The sequence below is a fragment of the Martes martes genome (assembly GCF_963455335.1).
Source record: "Martes martes genome assembly, chromosome: X".
Lineage (NCBI taxonomy): Eukaryota > Metazoa > Chordata > Mammalia > Carnivora > Mustelidae > Martes > Martes martes.
This window is the reverse complement of record NC_137897.1, coordinates 107,740,850-107,767,238: the sequence shown is the minus strand read 5'-3', so window position 1 is coordinate 107,767,238 and position 26,389 is coordinate 107,740,850. Positions and strand designations below refer to the sequence as shown.

At 51.6% G+C, this 26,389-nt stretch overlaps 1 protein-coding gene across 2 annotated transcripts; it reads right to left on the bottom strand.

Moving 5' to 3' along the window:
• Positions 1 to 868: 868 nt before the first annotated feature.
• ZIC3 (Zic family member 3) lies at positions 869 to 11,982 on the bottom strand (the record flags this gene model as incomplete). Of its 2 annotated transcripts, none has more annotated exons than XM_080795629.1 (3): positions 869 to 1,398; positions 9,498 to 9,661; positions 10,788 to 11,832. In XM_080795629.1, the coding sequence occupies 3 exons, from the start codon at positions 11,830 to 11,832 to the stop codon at positions 1,249 to 1,251; spliced, it is 1,359 nt and encodes a 452-aa protein (XP_080651755.1). The 2 variants fall into 2 exon arrangements, with proteins under 2 accessions (XP_080651755.1, XP_080651756.1); XM_080795630.1 differs by lacking the exon at positions 869 to 1,398 and adding an exon at positions 8,476 to 8,655 and having other exon boundaries at positions 10,788 to 11,982.
• Between the last annotated feature and the right edge of the window lie 14,407 nt (positions 11,983 to 26,389).

The following is a 26,389-nucleotide window of genomic DNA, read 5'->3' as shown; positions in this document are numbered from 1 at the left end:
CACTACTTAAAAATTACAGTATCATCAGTCTACTTAGAGATTTTAATAAAACGGGATCAAAAGAACCAAGAGCAATATACTCTCTCGGGCTGCAATTTACAATACCTCATCACGGTGTAATCACGTCAAATAAATAGAATGATGGCCACTCGCAGATTACATTAGATTACAGATGTTAAAATTTAAAATGAGAAATCAAGTATCTGGAGTTCCAAGAATTTCTCTGAAGGGTCTTCATCTTCTCTAACACTACAGTTAATTAACGATAACTTGTGTTTTAATAACACCTATATCCCATGATTCTGTAAGTGTCCTAATCAATGGTTGCCAAGTTGTCTACCCCAAGAATCACTCTGGGGCTCCAGAATAATAGACACGTAATGTGATGTGCTATAATGTCTGCTCTCCAGAGGCCCTCCTTTCTTCTTCGAGGCCATCTTTAGCTTTGTCTTTCTCTCTCTTGCTCACCCAAAGACTGGTGTGCCTGTGCTCTTGGTCCTCCCAACTTCCGTCCTTCCTTCTAATCACCCCTATCAACCCTCGACTCTGCATTTTTCCTGACTTCCCGGGCACCTGGCCCCAAGCCCCTCCAGGGAAAACACAGTGAGCTCAAGACAGTTGTTTGAGGTTTGTTCAGCGGGTTGGTCGGTTGGTTCGTTGGTTTTTGCAGGTTTATTGCTCCGTGAAAGCCCAGCTATATATAAATTGTCCCAATTCAACAGGTCAATCAACAGTATTTAGTAGTTTGAGTTGTCACCGTAATAAAACAATGATCGCAAAAAATTTTAATGGTTTTATTTAAGTCAAACAACAATTGTAGGGATCCTGGGTAGTGCTTTTTGAACACAAGCATACAAAATGAACAAAACAAGCATTCGTGTTTCTAGTTTTAAACACTTGAGCTCTACAAGTGGAATGCAGATATTTGAAAGATTTTCAACAAGATCAACACAATGCATGAGATAATATACACTGGGTTACGAGTTAGGCCAGTCTTCACCTCCATCTTCCCACTTAGAAGCCTAAAGCGGCAGGGAGTGCGGGGGGGGGCGGGGGGGCGGGGGGGGGACAGAGGGGTGGGGGGGCATTTTTGCTTTTTCATTTCACAAATGATTGCTCAACACAGACTGGAATACACCAAAAGAAGAAAATAGTCTTTTTTTTACCTAGGTAAGAAGCTACTACTCTTAAAATGATCACTTCAAGGTAACAGACATCCAAATTGATGTGGTTTTCTTTGAAACCTCATCAGTAAATCATTTCTTGCACAGTAGGTTCGGCATTAACCCTGCATTTAGGATAGGTAGTGTTATGGAGGGCTGGCTGCTGCATACCAACGTCAGTATCAAGTTCTTCGTCAGGAATTAGAGACTGTCCCGGATACCAAGCAGGACAACACTGGCAAAAGAACAAAAAGTGAACTGCAGATAGGTCAAAACAGGCTATATTCACTCTTAGAAAAACGTCTTAAACTGTTACTGGATATGTTGTTATAAATGCTAGTTTAGAATAGAACACAATGGCATCTTTTCTTTTTAACACCACACGTTCAAATGGTCTTTACAAGGACGTTGTGTTTCAACGCAACACATTAGACAACACACGCATCCTATTAGGGAATCAAACATAATAAACTTGCTGTCTGCTGCCAGCCATTTCTACATTTACCGTCAGCTCACAGTTCTCTCTATTCATCGGATTACTGTCAACAGGTTGAACTGTCATCACGTTAAAAATATGCAAAATTGTTTGCTGTTACGTGATTTTTAAAGACAGAGATTTTCTTTCGATTTAAGGGATTTTGTTGAAACCAGAGTTTCTTGAATCCTATTCAAAGAAGTTTTGCTCCGGCGTTATGAGGAGTCCAAGTATTCTGAACCACTCCCCCTTTTCATGCTTTCTGCAAACTTTGTGTTTTTCAAGCTATAAATTTCAACGGTTATGATAGAAACCAAGCCTCAGTGGGAAAGGCAGTGCCCTTCAGAGTCCTCAAACAAATAAAAGAGTTCCACCAACTGATCCCTCATCCAGTTTTGCAGAAATTCCATTCACAGAACTCCTATGCAAATCCGCCAGTTTTACCATATCAAATGACCCAAAGCACACCACAGGTATCCAGGGGAGACCGTCCACCAGCGCATCTTTAGCTTGATTTTAATGTCAATTTAACAGACAATCCGGGCTCTGCAGTTCTTAGAGAGACAAACTGCCTCACCATTAACTAAAGCTTTTTCAAGTTAATGAACTTTTCATTTTTCACACTTTCGGTACCAAGAGATTTAACCAGGGAAGAGCTCAAAGCTCAGGGTTCAAACTACAGCATGGAAAAATAAAGTATAGGCCAAGCACCATCTACTTCCTTTGATCTCTCAAAGATGTCAATACTCCATTCCAGTGAGGGGGTGGGGGGGGGAGTGGCTCAGCCCGGGAAGGAAACTTCAACCGAAGGGGGGGAAAAAAGATCTGTTTGGTGGCAATTTCAAAACAAGTTTCCAAACTGCAGAAGGGGCTGCAGCCCCTTTGACTTGCAGGAATTACACATAAGAAAAGAACAGAAAATACTACAAGGCATGCTTATTATTTTAATTGCCCAGGGGTTTCCAATGCAAAGCACGACAACTTAAACGCATATTCCAAATTCTTGCTCCAAAGCCGTCTTCTTTGTGCACTGAAAAGGAGGAAAGACAACCCCATCAATTGTTCTCTGCAGATAAAGGCACTGTTTTGCAGATTTCCCCCCAAATCTGGGCCAGCTTTGCTAATGACCTGCCCACCCACCTGGGACCCTTCCCAAGGTGGCCCCCCGGGAACTGCCCCCACACCTTCAGGTGCCCAAATGCTCGACAGTGGGCAGCCCCGAAAAGGCTGCCTTTTTGTTTAGCTGTTGGCCTCCACGAAGACGCAACCTGAAAGAATTCGTGCCGCTTATTTTCCTAGGGGAGGCGGGGGTCAACAGCTACACCTTCCTATCCCACTTTTTTTTTTTTGTCCTCCCGAAAAACACATCTGAAGGTGAATCTGCAATCTTTTTCTGCAAGGAAAACAAACAAACAAACAAACAAAAACCACAAGCTCGAGATCCCAAAGCTACCAAGGGTTTAGGCAGGATTTAGGCAGTTAAGCAAAAGCTGAATGAAAGTTTTCGGGACTGTGACCTTTTTTGCCGCGCCCCCCCCCCCGCCCTTAGCGTAGGATCACCAGCTGTTCCAGCACACACAAAAGCTGCGACAGTGCCATTTCTCAAAGGCTCACGTTTAAATGAGATATGCTGAAAACGGGGCCGGAGCTGTAGGGTTGGAACGCGCAATGGCCCGTTCTATACGGAAACGGTACCTGCGTGCTCCCCTCCCGGGCCCCGCCATTGTCCTGGAAGAGAAAGCGTCCGCTCATTAGCATTTTTAGGGGGCTCGGACTGGCTGCGGGCAAGAGAACTCAAAATGGCATCCCCCATCCCGAAGGGCCCGGAGGGGAGGTTTTCGGTCGGGACGGGAGGGTGGGGTGGCCTCCAGCGGGCTTCAAGTCCAAGTCCCCTGGGAGCCCCAACCCCCCAGAAGGCTCGCCAACTTCCCACGCCCAGAATGCCCTGGAAGAACTTCTTCGCTTCCGTTTTTTTTTCCAGTTTTACGTTCGGCCGCCACGACCTACATTCCCCCGCGAGGCGCTCGGAGCCGAGGAATAACGAGGGAGTTTAAAGCACACAGCAGTTCGGCAGTCCGCAGTCAGCGCTTTGCAGCGCTCCGCGGGGGTTCGCATCCGGCCGCCATGTTCATCACTCGAGAGCCGCCCCAAAACCACCCCCCTTCCCCACACCCCTCTCCTCCCCTCCCTCCCCGCTCCGCCGAGGCCACGGCACTGCAAAGCGGCTTTCAACTCTCCCCCCAACCCCCCGGCAGCCGGAGCGGCTCGACGGCTGCCGGGTGTGCGCCTGCGCGGGAGAGGGGGCGGGAGGGGTGCGGCGGGCTTGAAAAGGCCGGAGCGACGGGGAGCGGGGGAGGGGTTGGGGCCCGGGCCGAGCCTACTCTTTCCTCGCAGCGGGTCCCCGCTCCGGCCCCGGCCCAGCTCTCGCACGTGCGCGCTAAAAACCCACTTCAAAGTCTGCTCCCGGCGCGGGGGCGGCCCCCTCCGGGCCGGCCCTCGGACCCTCGCACCCCCGCACACACACACCCCCCGCCACGCGGGCCGCCAACCGGGCCCCGAGCCTCACTCCCCTCCGGCCCCAGGCCCTGCGAGGAGACCGGGAGGGCCGAAGCTAGAGGACGCTCGCCTAGGAGGCCCGGCAGCCGGGAGCGGCCTCCCGGCGTCCGAGGGCCTCTCTCCCTCCTCTCCCCCCCCACGCCCCCCCCCCCCCCGCCTGGAGAAAATGAATGGAACACAAAGTTTGCGGCCAGCGCTACGCTGTGGCCTTCGGAGCTCACCATTGTTTGGGCTCGTATTGACCCCAGGTCCGGATTAGGCAGCGGCTGATTCCTGCTTTACAGCCCCGCCGGCCTAATGAGGCCGGGAGGCGATGGGGCGCGAAGCGTCCGCGGAACCCGGGCGACCGCCGGCTTACGGCCGCCGAGGGCCCTGTAGGTGGAGGTCAAAGGGTCAGCGGGCCGAGACCGCGAGAGAATTGACCCTAGGAAGCGAGGTCCCCTCCCCCGCGGCCCGAGCCTCGACCGGGACTTGCAAGAGTTTGGTGTGTGCGAGGGACCCTGGGCCTCCCGACGAGGGGCCCGAGCAGCGCGGAGCCGGAGCCCTGACTTCCGAAACGCCTGGCCTCGTCCCGGGGGCAAAGCCTCGAGGGTCAGCCAGCCCGCGAGCAATGCAGCCTAGCTGCCGGCGAGAGAACCCGCCCTTCGGGGCATGGGCACGCCAGTGGCGACTCTTACAGAAACTTGAGTGGCAAGAGGCCCTTCGACTTTTCTCCAGTTTGGGGGGAGGGGGAGCAGGGAGCAGAGGGTGCCAGGAGCGCAGCGGCAAGGGGACAGCGGGTGGCGAGGGGGGAGGGGCGAGGAGGTCCTGAGCACAACTTTCCAGGGAGGCTTTGTGAGCGGAGGCGGTCCCTGCTCGCTCTCCAACCTTCGCAGTAGCGGAGACCGACTGCCCGCTTAGCCTGGACCCTGATCTTTAACCTTCCGAACTGGAGGAAGGCCAGACTTCTGTCTGCTGGTAAATAGACACCTCCCCTCTCCCCACCCAACAGTGGCAATCTTAAGCTAAGCCACCCATTTTGGAAAAGATAATGGACTTTTAACAAAGGTCTTACCAGGTGCAAGAAGGAAAATAACAGGTAGATCACTAAGAGCCCAGCTGACGTTCCCGGTTTCCAGCGGATACATCTTTAGGGCTGCGAGGTTTTTTGTTTGGGGAGGGGCGCTTATTCTTTAAGGTTTTTACTGAAAATTCAAGAATATAAATGTGCACTCCCAGAGCCAGATTACAGAAGAAAATCTGTGAAAAGTTTTCTACTAAAATAAACTCTTCTTTGCCAACAAATGACAGGGCAGAGGACACAAACTATTGGAGAAACGTGATGTTACACCAGAATTAAAGGAAATCATGTAAGAGGGGCCAAGCTTTTACTTTGTCTTAATATTGCTTATCACCATTGTTAATTGGTATCTTCCCCTCTCAGGACACAGCGCTTTACTGTAAAATTTTATAGTAGAATTATACCAAGCCTGCTAAGGAAAAAAATCAAAGTCTTCTTTATGTCTCCTAAAGAGATATTTAATATTTTTACTGGTAGGGAGGAGAAGCAAGTTTCTGAGAGAATCCTGCAACCAACCCACCAGTCAACTCCCATTTAAGGTTAGGGTAAGTTGGGGGTGCAGACGAAATTCATGAAGAAAACAGTAATCTATGGGACCTCAATGCATATTTCAGATGAAAAACACTATTTAAATTTAAGTTGGAAGACATTTAGCACCAATATTATGAACACACACTTCTGCAAACCTGCTGAGCATTTAAAACGGCCTCTGGTTTGAAGTGAAGGAAAAATCCTGAAATAGGAATTTGGTGCAGCATCCTCAATGTCAAGGTCAAGATTGGAATGTCTGGGGTAGGAGTGGTGGACTGACCAGGTTACCTGCTCATCACTTGTGAAGTCATCCCAATCTTTCTGTTGATGGCATTCAGGCCCTTGCCTTGTCTACTGGTGGAGGAAAGTGGGGGGAAAAAAAAACCATTCTCCACAAACAAAAAATTGCATCCAAAGCAATTTGCAATTAGAAACTGTCAGTACTTGTTGACAAGGATCAGTAGACAACTTAAAATAGACTGCTTCAACCGTATCCAGGAAATCAAAGTTTCTTTTAATTATCAGAAGTTCTCTAAGCATTTCGATTTAAGGTTGATTTATTTGAACATGAAAAAAAATCAGGCACTAAATACAAAAATGTTATAAATAAGGTGTGCCAAGACTTTATTTCTTCAAAAAGAACAATGAACAAAATTCTATAATTCAAAGTGATTATGTATAATACCAAATTGACTGCCACCAAAAACCTAAGAGCATTGCCCCTTCAAGAGAAGGAGGTACTTAAGCCTATTCATTACATTTCTAAATTCTTTACAATTCCTTATCTCCACCACTCTATTTGCTGATTTGCAAGCTGGTTATTCATGCAGAGATTGGGCTCTCAATATTAAACAGCACCCTAAATTAGTCCAAAAAAAGTCTCTCATACTCTACCCAGTCCAACCCCCCAATATAATAATCAGTTTTTTTATATAACAACTGTAAAAGAACTGTTTGTCCAAATGAGTTGCTTCGCTGAAGATTAAATGGATTGTTAATATTTTATCACAAAGCAAACAACCATTTTTCAGTTATTGATTTTAATGGAAACAATGCTCTTGACATCTGTGCCTACAAACCATGAACTTTAAAAATACATATTTTGCAAATGTTTTTCTCTTTCCATAGTATCATTTCAGAACCGCTGCAGTTATTACACCGCTATAAAAATGTTATGAGTAACTGGTAATTATGAATTGAACTATATACAGCAAAACAAATCAGCCTTTGCCCTTCGGAAACTGTAAATGGACTATGGTTCTTTTAAGAAGCACTTTAACCATTAAGTAAGCACGGCTCAACTGGCCTTACTCATCACCACTGTTTCAGACACACGCTTACTTTTGAAAATATATAGATAGCTAGATAGATTTGATAGGCAGATTAGATAAGTAATAGATACAAACATATATATGTATATGGGTGATCTCAATAGAATGCACAGACATGCATCCTGCCACAATGTTCATTTTTATGTAAGGTAATAAAAAACTAAGGGACATAAAACTCATTAGGTTACCTTATGTTTATATATTTAGGGCAGGGATGATTAAATCCAGCTTCTCAGTCTTTGAAATACAAGATTGAGATGTCATGGCCACTAACTGAACTCATCAGTAATATCTGATTTGCATGCCAAAAATCCAGGACAAACACATTTAAACTCGCAGTTAAACAACCATCTGAGCTACAGATAAAGAAAGGAGGGTCTCCCCCAGATGGAAACGGACGCTGTAAGGAATCTACACTGCAATAGAAAAATAATTTAACAATTAAAAAAGGGATCTGAGTGAGTTATAAATACCAACAAACAAGATTTCATTTGCTTACGTCTCCTCTTTGTAGAGGGAGGCTGTTACAAGACAAGAGAAAGGAGTCAGTTCAAAAAACTGTAAATTGTGTTCTTCTTTCAAAACAATAAAATTTAATGCTAAAGCAGTTATAATCAAAAGCTGTACAGCATTTGTTAGAAAACATTTTTTTCCATAAATATTGTTCAGTTCCCGGCACTTGTAGCAATAATTAAATTACAAACGATAAATATGGCATCAATGGATATGTATTTACAAAAAAAAAAAGTTATTACAAAAGGCAACTGTATACTAAACGTCACAATCTGTGTAGAGTAACATCACATCCTCAGCCTGAAAAAATACTGAACAACAGTTTTGACCCCATCAGACAAAAATACATTCACAAGTGTAATGCTTTGAGGAAAAGTTCAAGACATAACAGGACTTTGGCACGGTTTAAGACTGTGAGAGTTTAAACAATCACCACTAAGGCGGAGAATTTCCATCAGTTTAACATCACCATCACCAACAAGCCTTCTATAACTTCCTCTCAAGAAACAGGACAAGTGTTAAAATGAGCTCAAGGAGTTGAGGAATGGGGTGTGAGGAATGGGGTGTGCAGAGAGCAAGAGAAGAGGGAGGAGAAAGCAGTGAAAGAGATTTTTTTTTTTAAATCCTTCAAATGCCAAAACATATTTTCTAATCCTGAGCAAAGGGCATGGCTACTTTTGGATCTCGCCCAAAAACCTTCCTGGACAATTGCAATTAACAAGATGTAACCCTATATATGGCCTCTTGCCTTAAAAAACTCCATTTCCATCTGATTGGTCTCAGTTTTCTTTTTAAAATGCATTTGGTCCATTCTATGGTTAACAGGGTTTGTGTTTGTGTTTGTCCTCAGACGTACCATTCGTTAAAATTGGGAGGAAGTCCGGGGTTGTGGCTGGTGCTAGTTTGAACTGCAGAAGGGGTTTTAGTGGTATCTTTACTGTTTGCAGAAGCTATAGCGGGTGGAGTGGAAGATTCATAGCCTGAACTGGCAGCAGGGGAGGAATCTGACCCTTGAGATTCATGAACCTAAAATTAACATGTATATATTATAATGAATATAATTCCAACTGGCATTGTGCAAGCAAAAAACAAGAGCAGAATTCGAGCACTGTAAGAGCAAGACCGCCCAGTGACCCACTTAAACGAAAAATGCTGCTGATTTGGGGGTTTTTTGTTTTTAATTTCCATATTACCGATGTCTAGAAAACCCGGAGATGGTCACCAACACGACAATTTCAGCCCTAAGACTGGCATTACGGAAAAGGCATACACCGCCCTGTCTTATTCGTGCCCTTTCTCCGCGGATGGAGTGGGATAAGCACTTAGTCTTTGGGGGGCCTGCAAAATACGCCCTTCCCGGCCCAGGTTTCTCCAAGCCCGCTTCGGCTTGGGAAAGCAGGTACGGAGAAAGGTGGCCCAGGCGCCCCGGGCGCTGCGAGGTCTCAGACGAATGCGTGGGAATCAGACCACGCTCCTTGGCCCTATTGTCTGATCTGCAGGGCAGCCGAAGAGCGATTGAACCCCCCACCCCCGGGTTCGGCGCGGGTACTCCGGGTTCCCACCGCGGGCTGTGCCTGGAAAGAGGCGGCCACTACAACCTCAAGCCCTGGCGAGCTCGGTTAGAGCTTCCCAGTAAACAACCAATTGTTCCCTCTGCTCCCTCCTCCTCTCTCCACTGTGCTCTCCCAACTGTGCTCTCCCCCGCCCCCCCCTCCGGGTGCCCAAAATGGGTTCAAGGTGTCACCGCTGGAGCAAATCGGATTTAACGTGGAGGATACAGGGTTGGCAGCGCGGGCGCTTCCGTTCCGCGGCCCGGTGTCGGGCCGAGTGTTTTATAAACCGCCGACCGCTAATAAAGAGGTAATTACCTTCATGTGCTTGCGCAGGGAGCTCGGGTGCGTGTAGGACTTGTCGCACACTTTGCAGATATAGGGCTTGTCCGAGGTGTGCACATGCATGTGCTTCTTACGGTCGCTGCTGTTGGCAAAGCGTCTGTCGCAGCCTTCGAATTCACATTTGAACGGTTTCTCACCTGCAAGAGGCAAAAACGCAAAGGGGCAAAAATGTGGTCAGGGCCCGGAGCTTCCTAGGGCCCAGCAGCCGGAGACGGAGCGCCCGGCGGTCTGGCCGGAGAGGGAGCGCCGACTGGGGGGCGGGGGGCGGCCGTGGCATCTCGTTCCCCTGGAGAAAAAATGGAGAGCGCTGGTTGAGCCCACTGGGCTGGGGAGTGGTGGTCGGGGCTGGGGTGGGGCAGGGCCGGCCCCGAACCTGCGCGTCCCTTTGTTCTCGCGCAGAATGGGGAAGCCTCGGGCTCCTCCAAACTTTCCCCTAACTTGTGCTTCCATCCCACCCGGCCCGGGGCTCCCAACGCGTGGCCACGCTCCGCCGCCACCTCGGCGATGTAACCCAGCCCGGGTTGGACAATGGATCGGGGACGGGGCAATCCCGTTCAGTTCCTTCTTTGTACCTTTTAACTCGCCTCTTTCAAACGCGGCGGTTTTGCTAAACCAGTATTAAAAAGCATGGGTCGTCGTACTTAACGTTCGAAAAGAGAAAACTATATATAATCCGGGGCTCTGGACAATTTTACAAGATGTTCGGAACAAGCCACGAAAACTGAGGTGCCTTTTCTACTTTAGCTTTCCTCCTGAAGGGCTGAATTGAACCTGGAACTCCAAATAAAAATAGTTTGACAAAAGTATCAGTCATTTAATTAGGAGATATGCCAATCAAGGGTAAAAAAGAGCGGAAGTAACCGAAAGTTAGTTTTCATTAGCATTTCTATGGTCGCCTTCCCCGAATGTGTGCCGAGAGCTAAGTCGCTTGTAAGCAATCCGCTCTCATCACATTCGGAGTCCCTTCCTAGTAACCCAGAAAAGAGAGACAAAAAGAGGCGGCGCCAGTTTGTTCCCGGGCGCGAGAAGGTTCCAATTAGTTCCTGAGCCCGCGGAGCCGTCTGCCGGGGAAGTTAGAACTGGGCAAAAGCGCCGCGGGGCGGGAAGGGCGAGAGGTGAAGGGACACTGACAGCGCTTCTTTCCCGAACGGCCCCGGCGGGGCGCCGCCCCTCTTTGGTCGCCACCCCTCTCCCTCGCGCGGCTAGTCGGCTTCGTGGCGCGGCGCCGCGGTGAACCCCGCGCCCGCCTGCCTTCCCCCTTACCTGTGTGGGTCCTCTTGTGGATCTTGAGGTTCTCGGAGCGGGCAAAGATCTTCCCGCAGCCCGGGAAGGGGCAGGGGAAGGGTTTCTCGCCCGTGTGCACTCGAATGTGGTTGACCAGTTTGTACTTCGCCTTGAAGGACTTGCCCTCGCGAGGGCACTCCTCCCAGTAGCAGACGTGGTTGTTCTGCTCCGGGCCCCCCACATGCTCCATGGTGACATGTGTCACCAGCTCGTGCATGGTGCTGAAGGTCCGGTCGCAGCTCTTCTTGGGCCGGCTCAGCTGAGCCTCGTCGATCCACTTGCACGACAGCTCCTGTTTGATGGGCTGCCGCATATAACGGAAGAAGGCGCCGGGCCCGTGGTGGGCCGCCACGTTCACGCCCATGTTCATGTTCATGGGGCTGTAGTTAGGGAACTGCGCGCCGGCCACGTAGGGGTCCGTGCGCGGGCTGGCCACCGGGCGGTACGGGTCGGCGCGGCCGAAGAGCTCCCCGCGCAGCCCCAGGTGGACCTGGTTGTTGTCCACGTGCCCTGTGGGCGACGGGTGCCCGGCGCCCTGCTCATGCAGCCCGGGGAACAGCAGGTAGCCGGGAGGCTCGGGAATGCCCGCTGGAGCGTGCAGGCTGCTCGCCGAGCCGGCGAAGAGCCCGTGCTGCCCACCACCCGAGGCCGCCTCGCCGAGCCCGGAACCGCGCTGGCGGAACAGAAAGTCGCGCGTGGAGTTGAAGGCGGCGGAGGCGGCACCGCCGTAGCTGGGCACCTGACCGGCGTGGTGATGGTGGTGATGGTGGTGGTGATGATGGCCCAGGGCGTTGGCGTAACCCGAGCCCTGCGGCGTGAACGCAGAGCTCTGGCCCGAAGACAGATCGTGAGCCGCGGCGGGGCTCAGCTTGAAGGCGGCGGCGGCGGCGTGGGGCGAGTCCCCGAAGGGATTCAGCCCCATGCCCGCCGGCTCGCGGTTGGGCATCTCGTGGTGGCGCGGCGCGCCGAAGCTGCCCACTCCCAGCCCGGGGAACTGCGGGCCTCCGTCCAGGAGCATCGTCATGGGTGGGGCGTTCTGGGCACAGGCGATACCGTTGAGTTGAGCGAGAGTGCGGGCGAAGGAGATCTCCGAAGTGCGGTAGTCGGCGAGGGGTGGCGGCGGCTGGACACTGCCGGGAGACCCCCAAGGCTGTGCCAGGGGCTGCAACTTTCTGTCGCTGTGAGAGGCTCCTGCAGAGGGATAGGAGGGAGGAGGGGAAGTAGAGGAGCAGGAGGGGGGAAGAGGGGAGAAGAAGAAGCGGGGAGAAGGGATGAGAAAAGACTCCGGGACTAGATCTGGTTTAACAAACTAACAGGCGCGCACAAAGAAAAATAAGCAAAATAAGAAGTGGAGGGCAGAGTTGGCCAATCCGGTCCCGGGCACCCCTCCTCTCCCCGAGAGAGCGCAGCACCGCGGGGCCAGGAGGCTCCCTGGGCGCCGGCCTCCCGGCTGGGCTGCGCTTAATAGCCGAGCCGGCTCGTGGCCGGCGGGCAGGCAGCGGGCTGGAGGCAGGCTCGGTCCTCGCCGCTCGCAGCGCGAGTCCCAGCCTCTTCGCCTCCAGAGTAATGTCCTTGGACTGATAAAGTCAATCACTCACTCCTCTCACATAAACCGAGCGGGAGGCCGCGCAGCGCGCGCCAATGGGGAGCCAGCTGGCCCTCGGTCACCTGACCCCCGGCCCCGCAGCCCATTGGCCGCCGCCACGCTGATTGGCAGCGCGGAGCGGGGAACATGGCAGCCGCAGCCGAGCGACCGCCGCTGATTGGGCCGTGGCGGGGCGTCTGGCAGGTGAGGAGGCGGCGGCGGCGGCGGCCCGGCGCCCGCGAGTGGGCTCCGCGGAGCTTGAGCTGCTGTGGGGAACCGGAGCCAAGCTGGAGTCAGCGGCCGGCGGGGCGGAGCCGGGCCTCTCCCCGGCTTCCCTCCGGCCCGAAGCGGGCAGGCACCCCTCACGCGCTGTACCCGCTTTGGCCAAACGCACTCTTTGCCCCGCGGGGATCGTTCCCACCGTCGGCGCGGCGCTGGCCGTCCAGCCCCCATTGGGCCCCCGCCGCCTTACCAGCCCGAGAAAGCGCCTCTCGGCGGCCGCTGGGCGCCGATCCTAGGACGAGCGTAGCCATTCGAGGTTCGCGGCCCATGAGCCACATCCTCCCCACACGCCTCCCTGGGCCCTGATGGCCCCGAGAGCACGGACCCGGGCCGGCCAGCTCGCCGTCTGGGCCCCGAGCTGCTGCTGGCCGAAGTCCAAACGAGGAGAAACTGTTACAGTTAGAGCCGATTTCGCTTAACTTCCGTCTGAGTCAAGCGTTGACTCTAAAGTGAGTGAGTGGAGGCTCTACGCGCCGCTGCCGCTGCCCCCCCCCCCATATGACACACAGCCGCAGCTCAGCAAACATGTAACACAGTAAATGCGATCACGTAGCTGGGAACACTCACGCAGCACAGTTAGCAACTCGCACAGCAAAACAGAAGAGTAAGCACACACAACCCAGTACGACAACAAACTACACACAGAACAGTAAAAACACAGGCACATAAAAAACCGAACACACAACAGAGTAAATACACGCACAGAATACACTTAGGCTGCACACACGACAAACGCACACAACGCACTGAACGCACTACACACACACTGGATCGGCATGGTTTCCAATCCAAAGGATAATCGGCTCCGAATTCTCAACATTTTCAAATGCAAAAGGGGGGGGAGGCAGGAATGGGAACTGTGAGGTGGAATTTTCTTCCCTCTGAACAGCCAAGGCTTTGCTCTCTTCTACTCCTACCCAGAGAAGCACGTAGTGACCTCAGGGAATTCTCGCCCCGTGAGGATTTACTTTCCAGAGTTGTGTGTTGAATCACATCCCCCACCCCCCACTCTGCCTGGTGCTAGGTCTTTCTGGACTTAATGGCCAGGTTCAGACAGGGCCATAAATCCACTCATTTTTTTGTCCGGCAGGGCATTTGCAAAGAATGCACGAGAGTGGGAGTGGAAAGAAAAGGCCCAAAAAGATGACTGTGATTGTCACATCCCGAATAGGGCTGAGCCCCCAAAGTCTGTGCCTTGAGTCAGCCTCACAGCCTGGCCGCCATCTCTCTGTAGGAAACAGAACATCTGATCAAGTTCAGAGGCGCTGGGAGAGACAGCCTCAAGCAGCGCTTTATAACCGCAGCCTTTCACTTCCTGCCCCCCAATCCGCCTGGCCAGGCCAAGACTTCACCTTCTTTCTTTGCCATTTTGCTGGGGGGAACCCTGCCCGGTAGCACACTTACTGTAGTCACCCCCTCCCATCAAACTCGCCCCAGTTCTCCCTCTCCATCCACAGCTCTCTCCCCAGGTTGGAAGGTGAGTTCACGACTGACTTAAATGATTACATCTTCTGAAAATAGGCTCTCCAAGAACAGTTTCAATGTCGCTCAGCAGAAGGTTTCTTTGCGGAGGGGGGGGAGGCGCTCAGAGAAGAACAAATATGCCTAAATCATGCAAATGAATTCCCTGGAGTCAGGTTTACAAAAAGGGAGGATTGCTTTTCTTTCTTTCCCCCTTTCTTTTCACTTTGCCCTTTCTATCCTTCCTTCCCTCTACCTCTCTTCACCTCCCACCGACCCCCACGGACCCTGGGCGCGGAGTTGCATAGAAAAAGTTTGGATTTCCTCCCGTCGCCCGTGCAGAGGAGAGCGGTTCTCGAGGCTCGGGCGGGGGGTGGGGGGGTGGGGGGCTGTCAGGCCCTCGCACGGCCAGCGCTGGTGCAAGGGTTTCGGAGAGCCGGGCCAGGTAACCCCCCCCCGCCCCGAGAACCTGGGGCCTGGTGTGTTGGGGAGTTAGGGCGGGCAGAGGGGCGAGGGGCCAGGGGCCGAGGGAGGAAGGCGGCGGAGGGAGCCCAGCCGGCCCCTTTCGGGGGGAGGGGTCCTGAGCGCAGGGCAGGGGGATGTTGCGGCTGCTGACCTACCCGGTGCCCAGTGTCCGTTTTGATATGGCCACATTCCGATAATTAATTGCCTCCAGCACGTGCTCTGTAGTCCCTGGAACAAAAAGGCATAATTCAATTAGATCATCAACCGAGAAGTGGGGAGGGGGGATGCTTGTTAAGGGGCCGACCTGAGGCGGTTCAGCCAGGCCAAAACCCCGGGCGGTGGAGCCCTTCCTGGGACAGCCCGGCCCAGTCCGAGTGTGCGACTCTGAGGGGGTGTCGTTGCTCTGGGAGGCGCAGGGTCCCCAGATGGCCCCGAGAGGATGAGGCTGTGGGTTTTGTGAACAGCAGGACAGAGGCAGACCATTTCGGATTCTATTTTGGGTTGGTTTGGGTGGAGGTTTCCTTTTTGGGAGGGGGAACCTTGGCCCTCGAAACAGATAGAAGGCGAAATATCTGCAGATACAGCAAGTTTACCGCCTATGAAAACAAAGCCCCCTCCCCCAAAGCCGACCACTCCCGTTAGGCTGTAAGAGTAATAATGATACAGCGAAGTTAACCTGATTACCTGCAGCCCTTACCCCGCAACTGGCTTTTCAGAGGAGACCCCGGGAAGGACTTCGGGGCACCGAGGGCTTTGGGGAGTTGTGTCTGAAAGTGGAGTGGTGACCGAAAAAGAAAAGTTTTGCCTGCACTCGGGATGGAGAGGGAAGGCAGGAGTTCTTCTCCCCTCGTTTCTCAGGTGGAGAAAGGAGTCGCTGGGCTGGCCCGAGGCAGGGCAGCTGGAACCCAGGGGTCGTGGGTCTTATTTTACGCAATAACCAAGGCTCCTCCGGCAGTGTTGGCTTACTGGGGTTTACATGTGTATTAGGCAGCGTAAATTAACCAATAAATCTCTTTTATGCATCCCCCAGTTGTATGTGGTCTGGTCTAAATATCCACATGTCTGTACGGATAGGAAATAGAATGGGATCCGTTCCCTCACACTGAGTTCAAACAGTAAATAGGAAAAAGATTTATTCTCATGCCCAAATCTGAAGCAATAAATAAAATCAGTGAAACTGGTCATTGCCAAACAAGCAAAGCTTTTGAGCCTGAATTTTAGGATCCATCTTAGAGAAGCAGGAGGGAAAGAGAATGTCCGGGCATGGGGTGGGGGGTAGGGGCGAACTGATTATTCCGCACACCCCAGACCCCACTCTGCATCACTTTTTTCCTCACTCCAGCCTCCTCCAGAAAACAAAACATGTACAGCACGTCGTGCTATCGGGCAGGATTTCTTTCAAAACACATTTTCTGTGGCGGACATGAAATTATCCTAAGTCGGAGACCTAGCAATTTTGAAGTCCAAGGGAAACACTGCGGTCTTTTCTTCTGTTTTGTATTTAGAAAAGACTTGCAATCTAACACTCGCAACATTTTAAAGACCCTTTAAACCCAGCAAGCGGATTTCCGTTCTGCCAATGCTTCCTGATTTATTTCAATAAATGAATCTTTGAATCCAGGAAGGGAATTATTCCAAGACGCTGAATTTGGTGCCCCTGCCTCTTCCTACTGGAGCACAAGAGTGTTTCACGTTGAAACATGTCCTTGAAACTCACCATTATTCACGATTTTTTCTTCCTGGTAAACGACACTTTCTTTACATAAATCCCCACCCTCTTCAGAGTCCCAGATCTTTTTAAAAGAAAAACTGCACATCGCGATAAAAATTGAAGGGCGAGAAAGCTGGGAAAGGAATGTGTTTTTAACTCCTCTTTATTTTTATGCTAAGATAAAAGCTCTTAATTGGCTTCAGGGGCCGAGCTCAGCTATCGATCTCCGGAGCCCCGGGACCTGCGGACACACTCGCCAACCGCTCATTTGGGCTGCAGATTTGATTGGCCACATTAGAGTTTTCACCACACTCCCATCATTTGACACATATTTTACAAGCCCTCAGTGCCCTGAAAATACAATATAGAGTGAGCAAATAGATATTGTTAATCAACCCTTTTTTAAAATCTGTTTTGCCTTTGTTCTCCATTCCAAGACACGTCGCTGACCAATGTAATGAAATGCAAACCAGACGGGAATGAGACATTTTCATTGTACTTGTCAATCAAGGCTGTGCGGAATATATATTCGAACTTCAGAGACTCAGGCTAAGGTAAAGTAAATAGGATTGAACTTGGAGAAAGAAGGCAGGGAACTGAACTAGAGCTATCAGAATCCAGTCTGGGATTATGAGGAGAGCCCCAGGAATACAGGAAATGGAGTGAAGCTGTGGACAGCGGGCAGTGCTCCCTCTCCGAGTCTGGGAGCAGGGCTCAGAGTGAGCGGTGGTCGCGGCCCACCAGGTCCTGCTGCCGGCATCTTTATTGCTCTGGGGGTGCCTAGATGTGGGCCTCCAGGCTCTAAGGCACACTGGCAGTGACTCTGAGTGCCAGAAGGACAAGTCCCATTGGAAGAGGACTTCCCCTTCAAGATCAGAACCTCTTGTAGGTGGGGAGTGCCCAGGCAGAGGCCGACAGACAATGATGCATTTGATTAGTGTCTGACGTTCTGGAGCACGCACAGACCCTAAGTTCCTTCCAGCTGCCAAATGCTCTATTCGTTCTGAAATGTAAATGATCTCGGCTCCAAAATAAAGGGGCTAGACTATGCTGAGGTATTGGCTTCATTTCTCTGCTTTGGTGACAGGATCCTGAATCCAAAGTGACCGGAGGGGTGGGTGCCTCTGGGCCACATCATGGATTCTGGCAGTGAGTCTCATCCGTGCTGCTTAGGTCTGGGGCTCCATTCCCCTAGTCCGGGCCCTTTCCACCATTCCCTCTTCCTCCTTCCCTCCTCCCCGGGGGCAAAGGCTGCAGTACCCCCAGTGATCTTCTCTTTCGCCCACGCTGAGAGGGTGCCTCCCAGCCACCTAAAAAAAAAAAAAAAAAATGCTGTCCCCGGCCCATTCAACTCCCAAGGAGCTCCATCCAGTTCAGGAAGGGCATTTTGTAAAATCGAATTGCCCCAGAGTTTTTGCATTGGGTTTAGAGTCACTCATGAAGTCCTTTCATAGTGTGAGGGTGGGAGGAAAGTTCTTTGATATTAAAACAAAGCACAGCTCCCTCTTCCCCTTTTCTTTCCTCACCTCCAAACAAGAGAGAGTAGGGATAAATGAGACTAACTTCTAGTCTGAATGTGATTTGGCAGCTGGCAAGCCAAACCGAGCCCACAGCCTGGGTTGCATTTGCATGGCCTCTGGAGGGAAGGTGTGTGTGTTTGTGCTTTAATTCTTCAAGGAGTCAGAAGCAGAAAAAGGAGGAGAAAGGGGTGAGGAAGATTATGCTTCGGGGACCGAACGTGGCCCGCAAGGCCTGAAGTATTTTCCATCTGACCCCTTACGGAAAAAGCTTACCGATCCCTGGAGTAGCTGGGCTGCAGCCATCACCAAAGCTAGGTTTCCTTCTTTCTTTTGCTTTTTTTTCTTTTTTTTAAGATTTTGTTTTTAAGTAAACCCACACCCAACGCGGGGCTCGAACTCAGAACCCCAGAGAACAAGCAAGAGTCGCCCGCTCCACCAACTGAGCCAGCCAGGCGCCATGAGGTTAGGTATTCTTAACTGGGGGGATGGGGGGGCATCCACCATCACTCTCCAGTTTTTTCAAGCTTCATTTTACAGGACATGATTTTTTTTTTTTTTCTCCAGCCCCATACCTCATTGATTTCCAGGGAGAACTCTGGCTTTGGAGAAAGGCGGAAAGTAAAGAATCTAGGAGGGACCAGCGCTCCAGAGAGCCAGAGGGGACAAGGAGAGAGGAGAGAGGAAAAAGAGTTGTGAATATCTCAATCAGTGACTAGGTGACCTCTGACCCCGAGGGTGGTTTTATTGTCTTTCTTCTTTGGCTTGGGATAGTACTTTATTGACCCTTTCTGCGTGACTGAGCCCTGAGGGGCAACCGCAGCCCCCAAACTAAGCAAAGCATGTGAGTCCAGGCTAAAGCCAATGAGCAGCCTGCCTTCAGGAAGCCCAAGGGAAGTGACCCCAATTCCCCAGGCCTGAGGGGCTTTGAGGGACAGAGAGGTCACCTCTCCACCAATTCAACTGTCCCTCCTCAGTAAGGGCCTGGTATTCCACCCCCTTCTCTTCTCCCCAAAACACCCTCTCCCTGTCTCCCACAGAAAACTGCCATCAGCCAGTAACTTGGACAGGGGTTTTTAGGTTCCCTCTCTGAACGCCCCTCCTTCCAGTTTTGTTTTTGTTTTTTTTTATTGAGAGAGGGAGAGAGAGAATGCAGGGGGTGGGGCAGAGGGAGAGGGAGCCATAGAATCCCAAGCAGGCTCGATCTCATGACCCTGACATCACGACCTGAGCCAAAATCAAGAGTTGGATGCTCAACCAACTGAGCTCCCCCAGCGCCCCCGAATGCCCTCTCCTTTAAGCTATAAAAGCAGGTTAATATAAAGATTCTAAGGTGCTCCCAGCAGCCCAGTTGTCCAGCTACTGCCTTAGTTTGTCCTCATTTTTTTTTTTTAAAGTTCGCTCTATGCCCAGCGTAGAGCTCGAACTCATAACCTTGAGATCATGAGTTGTTTCCCCGGCATTACATGCTCTACGGACTGAACCAGTCAGGCTTGTCCTCTTAGCTGTGTCTCTCCCTCTCCCGCCTGAACTCTGGCCAGATGGATGTTACTAAGTGTCAGCTTTAAAAGTTACACTTCCCACTGCTCTCAGTCTTGGGTCCTCAGACTCCACTTCGGCCCATGATACTTGACCTTTTGAACTTGGCACAGGCTGGCAAACAGACCAAAATGTTCCTCCAGACATAAGGAGGGTTACCAGATTTAGCACATAAATCTGGGATGCTCAGGTAAATTTGAGTTTCAAATGAACAACAAATTTTTTTGGAAGATTTATTTATTTATTTGAGAGAGAGAGCACAGGGAGTGGGGAACAGAGGTAGAGGGAGAGGGAATTCTCAAGCAGACTCCCTGCTGAGCACCGAGCCCAATGCGGGCCTCCATGTTGGGCTTGACCCCACGAACTTGAGATCATGACCTAAGCTGAGATCATGACCTGAGCTGAAATCAAGAGTCAGATGCTGGGGCACCTGGATGGCTCAGTGGGTTAAGCTTCTGCCTTTGGCTCAGGTTATGATCCCAAGGTCCTGGGATGGAGCCTCGCATCAGGCTCTCTGCTCAGCTGGGAGCCTGCTTCCTCCTCTCTCTCTGCCTGCTGCTCTGCCTACTTGTGATCTCTCTCTCTCTCTGTCAAATAAATAAATAAATAAAATTAAAAAAAAAAAAAGTCAGATGCTTAACTGACTAAGGCACCCAAATGCCCCAAAGATTTTTTTTTAAGTATAAATATGTCCCAAATATTGCATGGGAGGTATGTATGTGAAAAGAATATTTGATGTTTATTTGAAATTCGAATTTAATTGGACCTTCTTTATCTTATCTGGTAACCCTACAATTGAGGAGTCTGGCCTCGATGAGCCTAGATGGGCTAAACTGCCTCCTAACGGACATGTGGCCTTACGAGGTGTTACATGCGCCGGACAGTGGAGAACGAGGCATTTCCTGCACCTTGGGTTTTTCAGGTGCCATTTGTGGAAAATCAGCTTGGGAATCGGGTGACCCCAGTAAGGCCAAGAAAGGAAGGCAAGCCCAAGAAAGGCTCTGGGTGACATTCCCATTCCAGCTCACTGAGGGGGCTTGGGGCCCCTTCTCTTCAAGAGGGCCAGCCAGGAGCTATCTTGGTGAGATTGTGACGGGTGACATAAAATTTAAAGTGAGCCTCTTGGGGCACGTGGGTGGCTCAGTGGGTCCTAGGATAGAGACCTGTTCAGCTGGGGAGTCTGCTGCTCTCTCTTCCTCTGCCCCTCCCCCTCCCCCCCTCATGTGCGCTCTCTCTCTCTCTCACACTTCCTCTCTCAGATAAGTAAGTAAAATCTTAAAATAAATAAATAAATAAATAAATAAAAAAAACGAGCCTCTCCTGGCCCTGCCTTGAGAAACCATCAGCTCTTGGAAGGTTGGGAGGGGGCAACAGACCTCAGGGAGGGGCGCCTGGGTAGCTCAGTGGGTTAAGCCTCGGCCTTCGGCTCAGGTCATGATCTCAGGGTCCTGGGATCGAGCCCCACATCGGGCTCTCTGCTCAGCGGGGAGCCTGCTCCCCACCCCCCCCCCCCACCTGCCTCTCTGCCTCCTTGTGATGTGTCTCGTCAAACAAACAAACAAACAAACAAAAAGACCTCAGGAATTATCACCCCCCACAACCCGGCATCCCCTCAGGCTCCTGCCTTTCCTCATGGGGGGGGGCCCTTAACCCCTTGAGGGAAGCCCCAAGCATTTCCCTCACAGCCGCCACACACGTCCCTCAAGCACCCCTGAGCTTCCCTCGCAGGGCTCCTGGGATTTCTCCCACAGTGACTGCGCACTTTCCTCAGGAGGACGCTTGCATTTTCCTCACAGCGCCCGCCTCACGAGGCCCAGGACGCCTGACTGTCGAAGACCCGTGCGCTGGGGCCCTTGAAACCCCGTGCGCCGTAGGCCTCGCCGGACAGTGCGCGGACCTATCGCCGCCCCAGCGGAACCGCCCCATGCGGCCTCACCTCATTTTCTCAGCCTCCGGGCACCCCGGGGCCCCTTCCCTTCCCCCAGGCTCTGGGCTCCGCTCCAAGTGGCTCCCAAGACGTCGCCCCTTATCCTCCCTCCCCCTTTTCTCTCAGTTTACCAGGCGGTCCTTCAAGTATTGAAAAGCCCGATTTGAGCAAGAACACCCCCGGGGGGCCCTTGAGGGCCACCCTCTGCCTAGCCCTGTCCCTCCCCGGAGCCCGACCTCCACACACGTGCCGCAGTCAACGCCGGCTGGGTAGAAGCCCCTCTGGCCTGGCCGCTGTCGAGAGCTAAAGGTCAAGTTTTCCTCGGGACCAAGGGCCTTGTGAAGCACAGTTGACAGCCGACGACCGTTCAACCGTTTCGCTCCTCTCCTGCTTCCCCGCCCGTCGCACACTTCTGGACAGATGTTCTCATCTAGCTGCTCGATGGAGGGGGAAACACGCGGCCTAGAACACCTTTATTGCTTCTCCCTCAGCACTAGTACCGAGGGCCAAAACTGTCCTCTGCTCAGCGGCCTCGAGAACGCTCCAGAAGACCCCTCCCCCCGCCCCTCCCCCATTGCCTAGATAGCCCTTTCTGACTTTACCAAAAGCTCACTGATTTTATTTCTCACCTTTCTTTCCCTCCTTCCTCCTGGACTGGTTTCCTGAAGCCAGAGGAGCCTCCACGGAAGCCAGCGATCCCGCTTGGTGGCTTAGATACAGCCCTTCACCACGGAGAGGGGGGCGCACACCCGCCCGTCCTCCCCACGTTCTAGGATGCCCCCCTAGGTGTGGAGGAGAATCCTTTTTCCTTGTGCACACCCTCAAAGGCTCTACCTCTGGCGCCATCTCTTATTTTTGTGGTTCTGAATTAGAGAGTTAAATTGCAATCTGTAGTATTCTTTTTCAACCCTCACCCCGCCTCAGATCTGGGAGAGGAAGGAGGAGCCCTCTTCTCCAGAAGCCCTTGAAGCCCCAGCTTCCCAGGGGAGGAGCCGACTGGAGTAGGTCAGTATCTGGAGCCTCTTGGCTCCCACCCTGCGACCATCCATGCCGCTTACATTCTCGGCCCTGGCATCACTGCCCAGGGGGAAGATAACACTAAGTGGGTGTGCTCTGACGGTGAACTTGAGGTCTCCACTGCAGACTGCAAGGCCTATGTGCTCCCTTTGCCCACAACGTGAGGAAAACCTCACCTTCAACTCCAGCCTCACTCTCTCCTTTCTAGAAATGAAACTTTGCCATGCCCTGCTCTGAGATGGAAGAAATCAAGGGCTTCTTCTTCTTTTTTATATTAGGTACAAGCTTTATTTTATTTTATTTAAGATTTTTTTTTAAGATTTTATTTATTCATTTGACAGAGAAAGATCACAAGTAGGCAGAGAGGCAGGCAGAGAGAGAGGGGGAAGCAGGCTTCCCGCTGAGTAGGCAGCCTGATGCGGGGCTCCATCCCAGGACCCTGAGATCATGACCTGAGCCGAAGGCCGAGGCTTAACCCACTGAGCCACCCAGGCGCCCCTATTTAAGATTTTATTTATTTATTAGAGAGAAAGAGAGAGAGAGAGAGAGCACAAGCAGGGGGAGCAGCAGCCAGAGGGAGAAGCAGACTTCCGGCTGAGCAAGGAGCCCAGACGCGGGACTCGATCCAAGGACCCTAGGACCATGACCTGAGCCAAAGGCGGACGTTTAACTGACTGAGCCACTCAGGTGTCCCAGAAATCAAGGGCTTCTGGTCAAGAAATGGTTTGCTCCTAAGACTGGTCCTATGGAGTTTAGTCCGACTTAAGAGCTACACTTCAGCTGTTATAGAACAAAATCTTCACAGGAAGACAGGGAGGGATGGAGTCATTCAAAGAAAAAGGCTGTTCTAATCCCACTTCTGTCTGTTTTACCCAGCCCAGTCCTGCCCTCCTTCCAAAATACAGGAGAGGGGGATGGGGGTGACTTTCTTTGCTGTTCCCCTCCACCCCTCACCCTGGATAGACTCCCCAGGGCTGATGGGGGAACCATATGCCCCTCGGGTCCTAGATAATTACAAGGAACAGTGCTGTCCAGGGAATATGCAATTTGTTTCAGGTTCCGGGGACATCTCCTCCAAGTTACAGAAGGCAGAGAGAGATGGGGACAAGTGGTGGCAGCTCAAGCCGCAGCATAATTTGAAACTTAATCTTTTTTTTTCCCTAGAAAAAACTTTTGTTTTTATAGGACCAATATGGTTTCACTCTATCCAGAAGATATATACAGTATACAGTTCGCCTGCTAAGTGCAAGACACGGCCTTAGGTCTTGTTGGGGGGTACGAGAGTGAAGGGTATAGAACTTGAACATGAAGTAGCAAAACAGCTTAACACCCTGAACACAAATGGCAGGATTTGAAGTTTTAGAACAGACCTTTCACGAATGCGACACTGATCACTTGAGAGTTGGGGGTAACTAGCAGAGCTTCTTTATTTGCTGAAATGAATACCCAGATGGAACTTTTCCAGAAGAGGTTATCTTTTTGTGAGGAAAAAAGAAATCAGCTTGAGTTCCTTATTTTTCCAGTTCCGGGAGTGGCTTCTTCCATTTTATTTTCCTTTTGTCCTCTTCTGCAATTTTTGCCTTCAGGACCAGGGTCTCCATTTAGTATTACTTACATTCTGGGCCATTTAAAACAATTTTAAAGATTACTTGGTAACAATGGGAGGCTTATTGTTATTCCTAATTGCTCAATTCCACAACTCTCCGAAATACACACGCGTACACACACACATACACACACACACACACACAAGACTAGCTCTGGGATAGTGCTTTATAGCTCAGTTCCATACAAGTGCTTCATTTCTCAAGTTATGTTGTCATTCTACAGGTTGGTAGGTCCAAATCATGATTTGGGGTATAAGGTCAAAAAAGTTGGATGGCAGGACGCCTGGGTGGCTCAGTTGGTTAAGCAGCTGCCTTCGGCTCAGGTCATGATCCCAGCGTCCTGGGATGGAGTCCCACATTGGGCTCCTTGCTCGGCAGGGAGCCTGCTTCTCTCTCTGTCTCTGCCTGCCACTCTGTCTGCCTGTGCTCGCTCTCGCTCTCTCTGACAAATAAATAAATAAATAAATCTTTAAAAAAAAAAAGTTGTATGGCAAACCGCTCTGGAAACTGGTTTGGCCCTACTTTGTCATCAAATATATCACTTAATCTTTGCTGATTGTTTTTACAGTGTAGGTCCCCAACAAGTAATTTAATGAAAGAAAAAGAACCTTTGGAGGATAGTACAATGGGGAAAACATACCGTGCCCCTGCACTATAATATTGAACTTTCTCATTCATAGAAACTACGTATTAAATGAATCATTTTGATGATTATCAAATGATCTTTGCACTTGTTTTAAAAGTTCCATCCAAACGCCTCATACGCCGTTACATGGAGAGAATGTGCAGGATTTAAAAAGGAGTCCATTTTGAAGACCACAAATTTCAGACAAATCCCAATTTTTAAATTCCAGTCCCTAAAAATATTTGGTGGGAGAAGGAGTGGGTCTTTCCTTTTCCGGAAGAGAGGCAACACTGCAGACCTCTTTGTATAAACAGGTGACAGAGGTCTCCCGCAGCAGCTCACCCCGCCTTCTGTCTCCTGTCCTAGAGTGGAAAGATGTCAGAAAGAAATTTTCCTTGGAGAAAGGAGGCATCCCGGCCATGTGGTGGTGGCCTCCGCCTCCAACCCAGCTCCCAGGACGAAGCCTTTGACTTCCATTTCCAGTTTCAGTAGAAGGAACAAAATCGAGGTGTTAGGGCTAGTCCACCAGTTTACTGGGTTAGGTTCTGGGGGGCGCCTCTTATCTCCCTCCTTCCCTCCCCGGACTCCACAGGTTTCTATTTGGAGTTTTCTGATCTCACCAGCAGAATGAACAAACAATGCCCTGTGAGGTTAAGGCCTCGTCCAACAAGCCTGCCCTCACTACCTACCCGCCAGGGCCGCAAAGATGGATACACCAGCAGCTGGGGCTGTCCGTGCGCCGGGCTCCAGGGCTGGGCTGGGGCTGAGGCCGAGGCCGGGCTGGTGGCATGTGCGGCAGGGACAGGGTGGCGACTGGGGGCGGGGGTGAAGGCTGCAGAGCTTACCCCCCAAAGTAAGCGCGCAGTGTGTGTGTGGAAGAATAGGCCTTGCTTGGGCTCACAGCACATCCGACCATCAGCTTCTCCCTCGCCTTTCTGGAGGCGCCACTTATGACAGCGCCTGGGGCGCCCGCGCTTTCACCGAGCAGATGCTGGCGAAGTGTCCCCTTCCTGTTGGTCAGGAATCAGAGGATCCGCTCCTTTGGGACCCGGGGAGGACGAGGTAGCCGGAAGTCGAAGCCCGAAAGCCGGGGAGTGAGCAGAGCCTCTTGGAGCTCATCGGGTGCCTGTCATTCCCCCCCACCCCCACCGGCCTGGGGACCCGAGAGAGCGGGGGTGGGGGAGGAGGGACGTCGGCTGCAGGCGGGGGCGCAGTGGGGGGAGACCGAAGGGGAGGGGATTGGAGGCTGGCGCCGAGCCCAAGCTCCTAGGACGGCCTCCGTTCCCTTCGGTTCCCTAGGGGGGAAACCTCCTCCCCTTCGTCTCCTTCTCCTCCTCCCTCCCCTCTGCCTCCGTGGGGCGCTCGGGGCCCGCGGCTTCCCGAAGCCCGGGAGCCCCAGCCTGCTGCTCGCGGCCCCAAGGGCACAGGGGGCCTGCGAGCTCGGCTCTGGGGCCGGCCAACCCTTCCGTTTTTCCTAAAGGGAACGAAGGGGCACAGCGCCTCGCCTCCCTCCCCGCCCGCCGCCGCCGCTCGAGAGGGCTGTTTAATTAAAGGGGAACCCGCAATGTATACGTCAGATAAAAGCAACGCGCAGAATAAACTAATTAAAACATTGTGTTTGCAACACATTCTATTTCTCTCTCTCCCTTTTTTGATCTTCTCAGTGTTTTAAAGAAATGTCATCGCACCATAAAGCGAGCCGTGAAACGCTATTTCCTTATAGTGTGCGGCGCTTTTCAAAGGCTAGTGTGATATATTTTAGAAAAGGGATCCCGCTGTGAAAGCTTGCGTGTCTTCCCTTTACCAAACTAAGCTCTTGTCAATCACGCCGAGCCCGGTCCAATC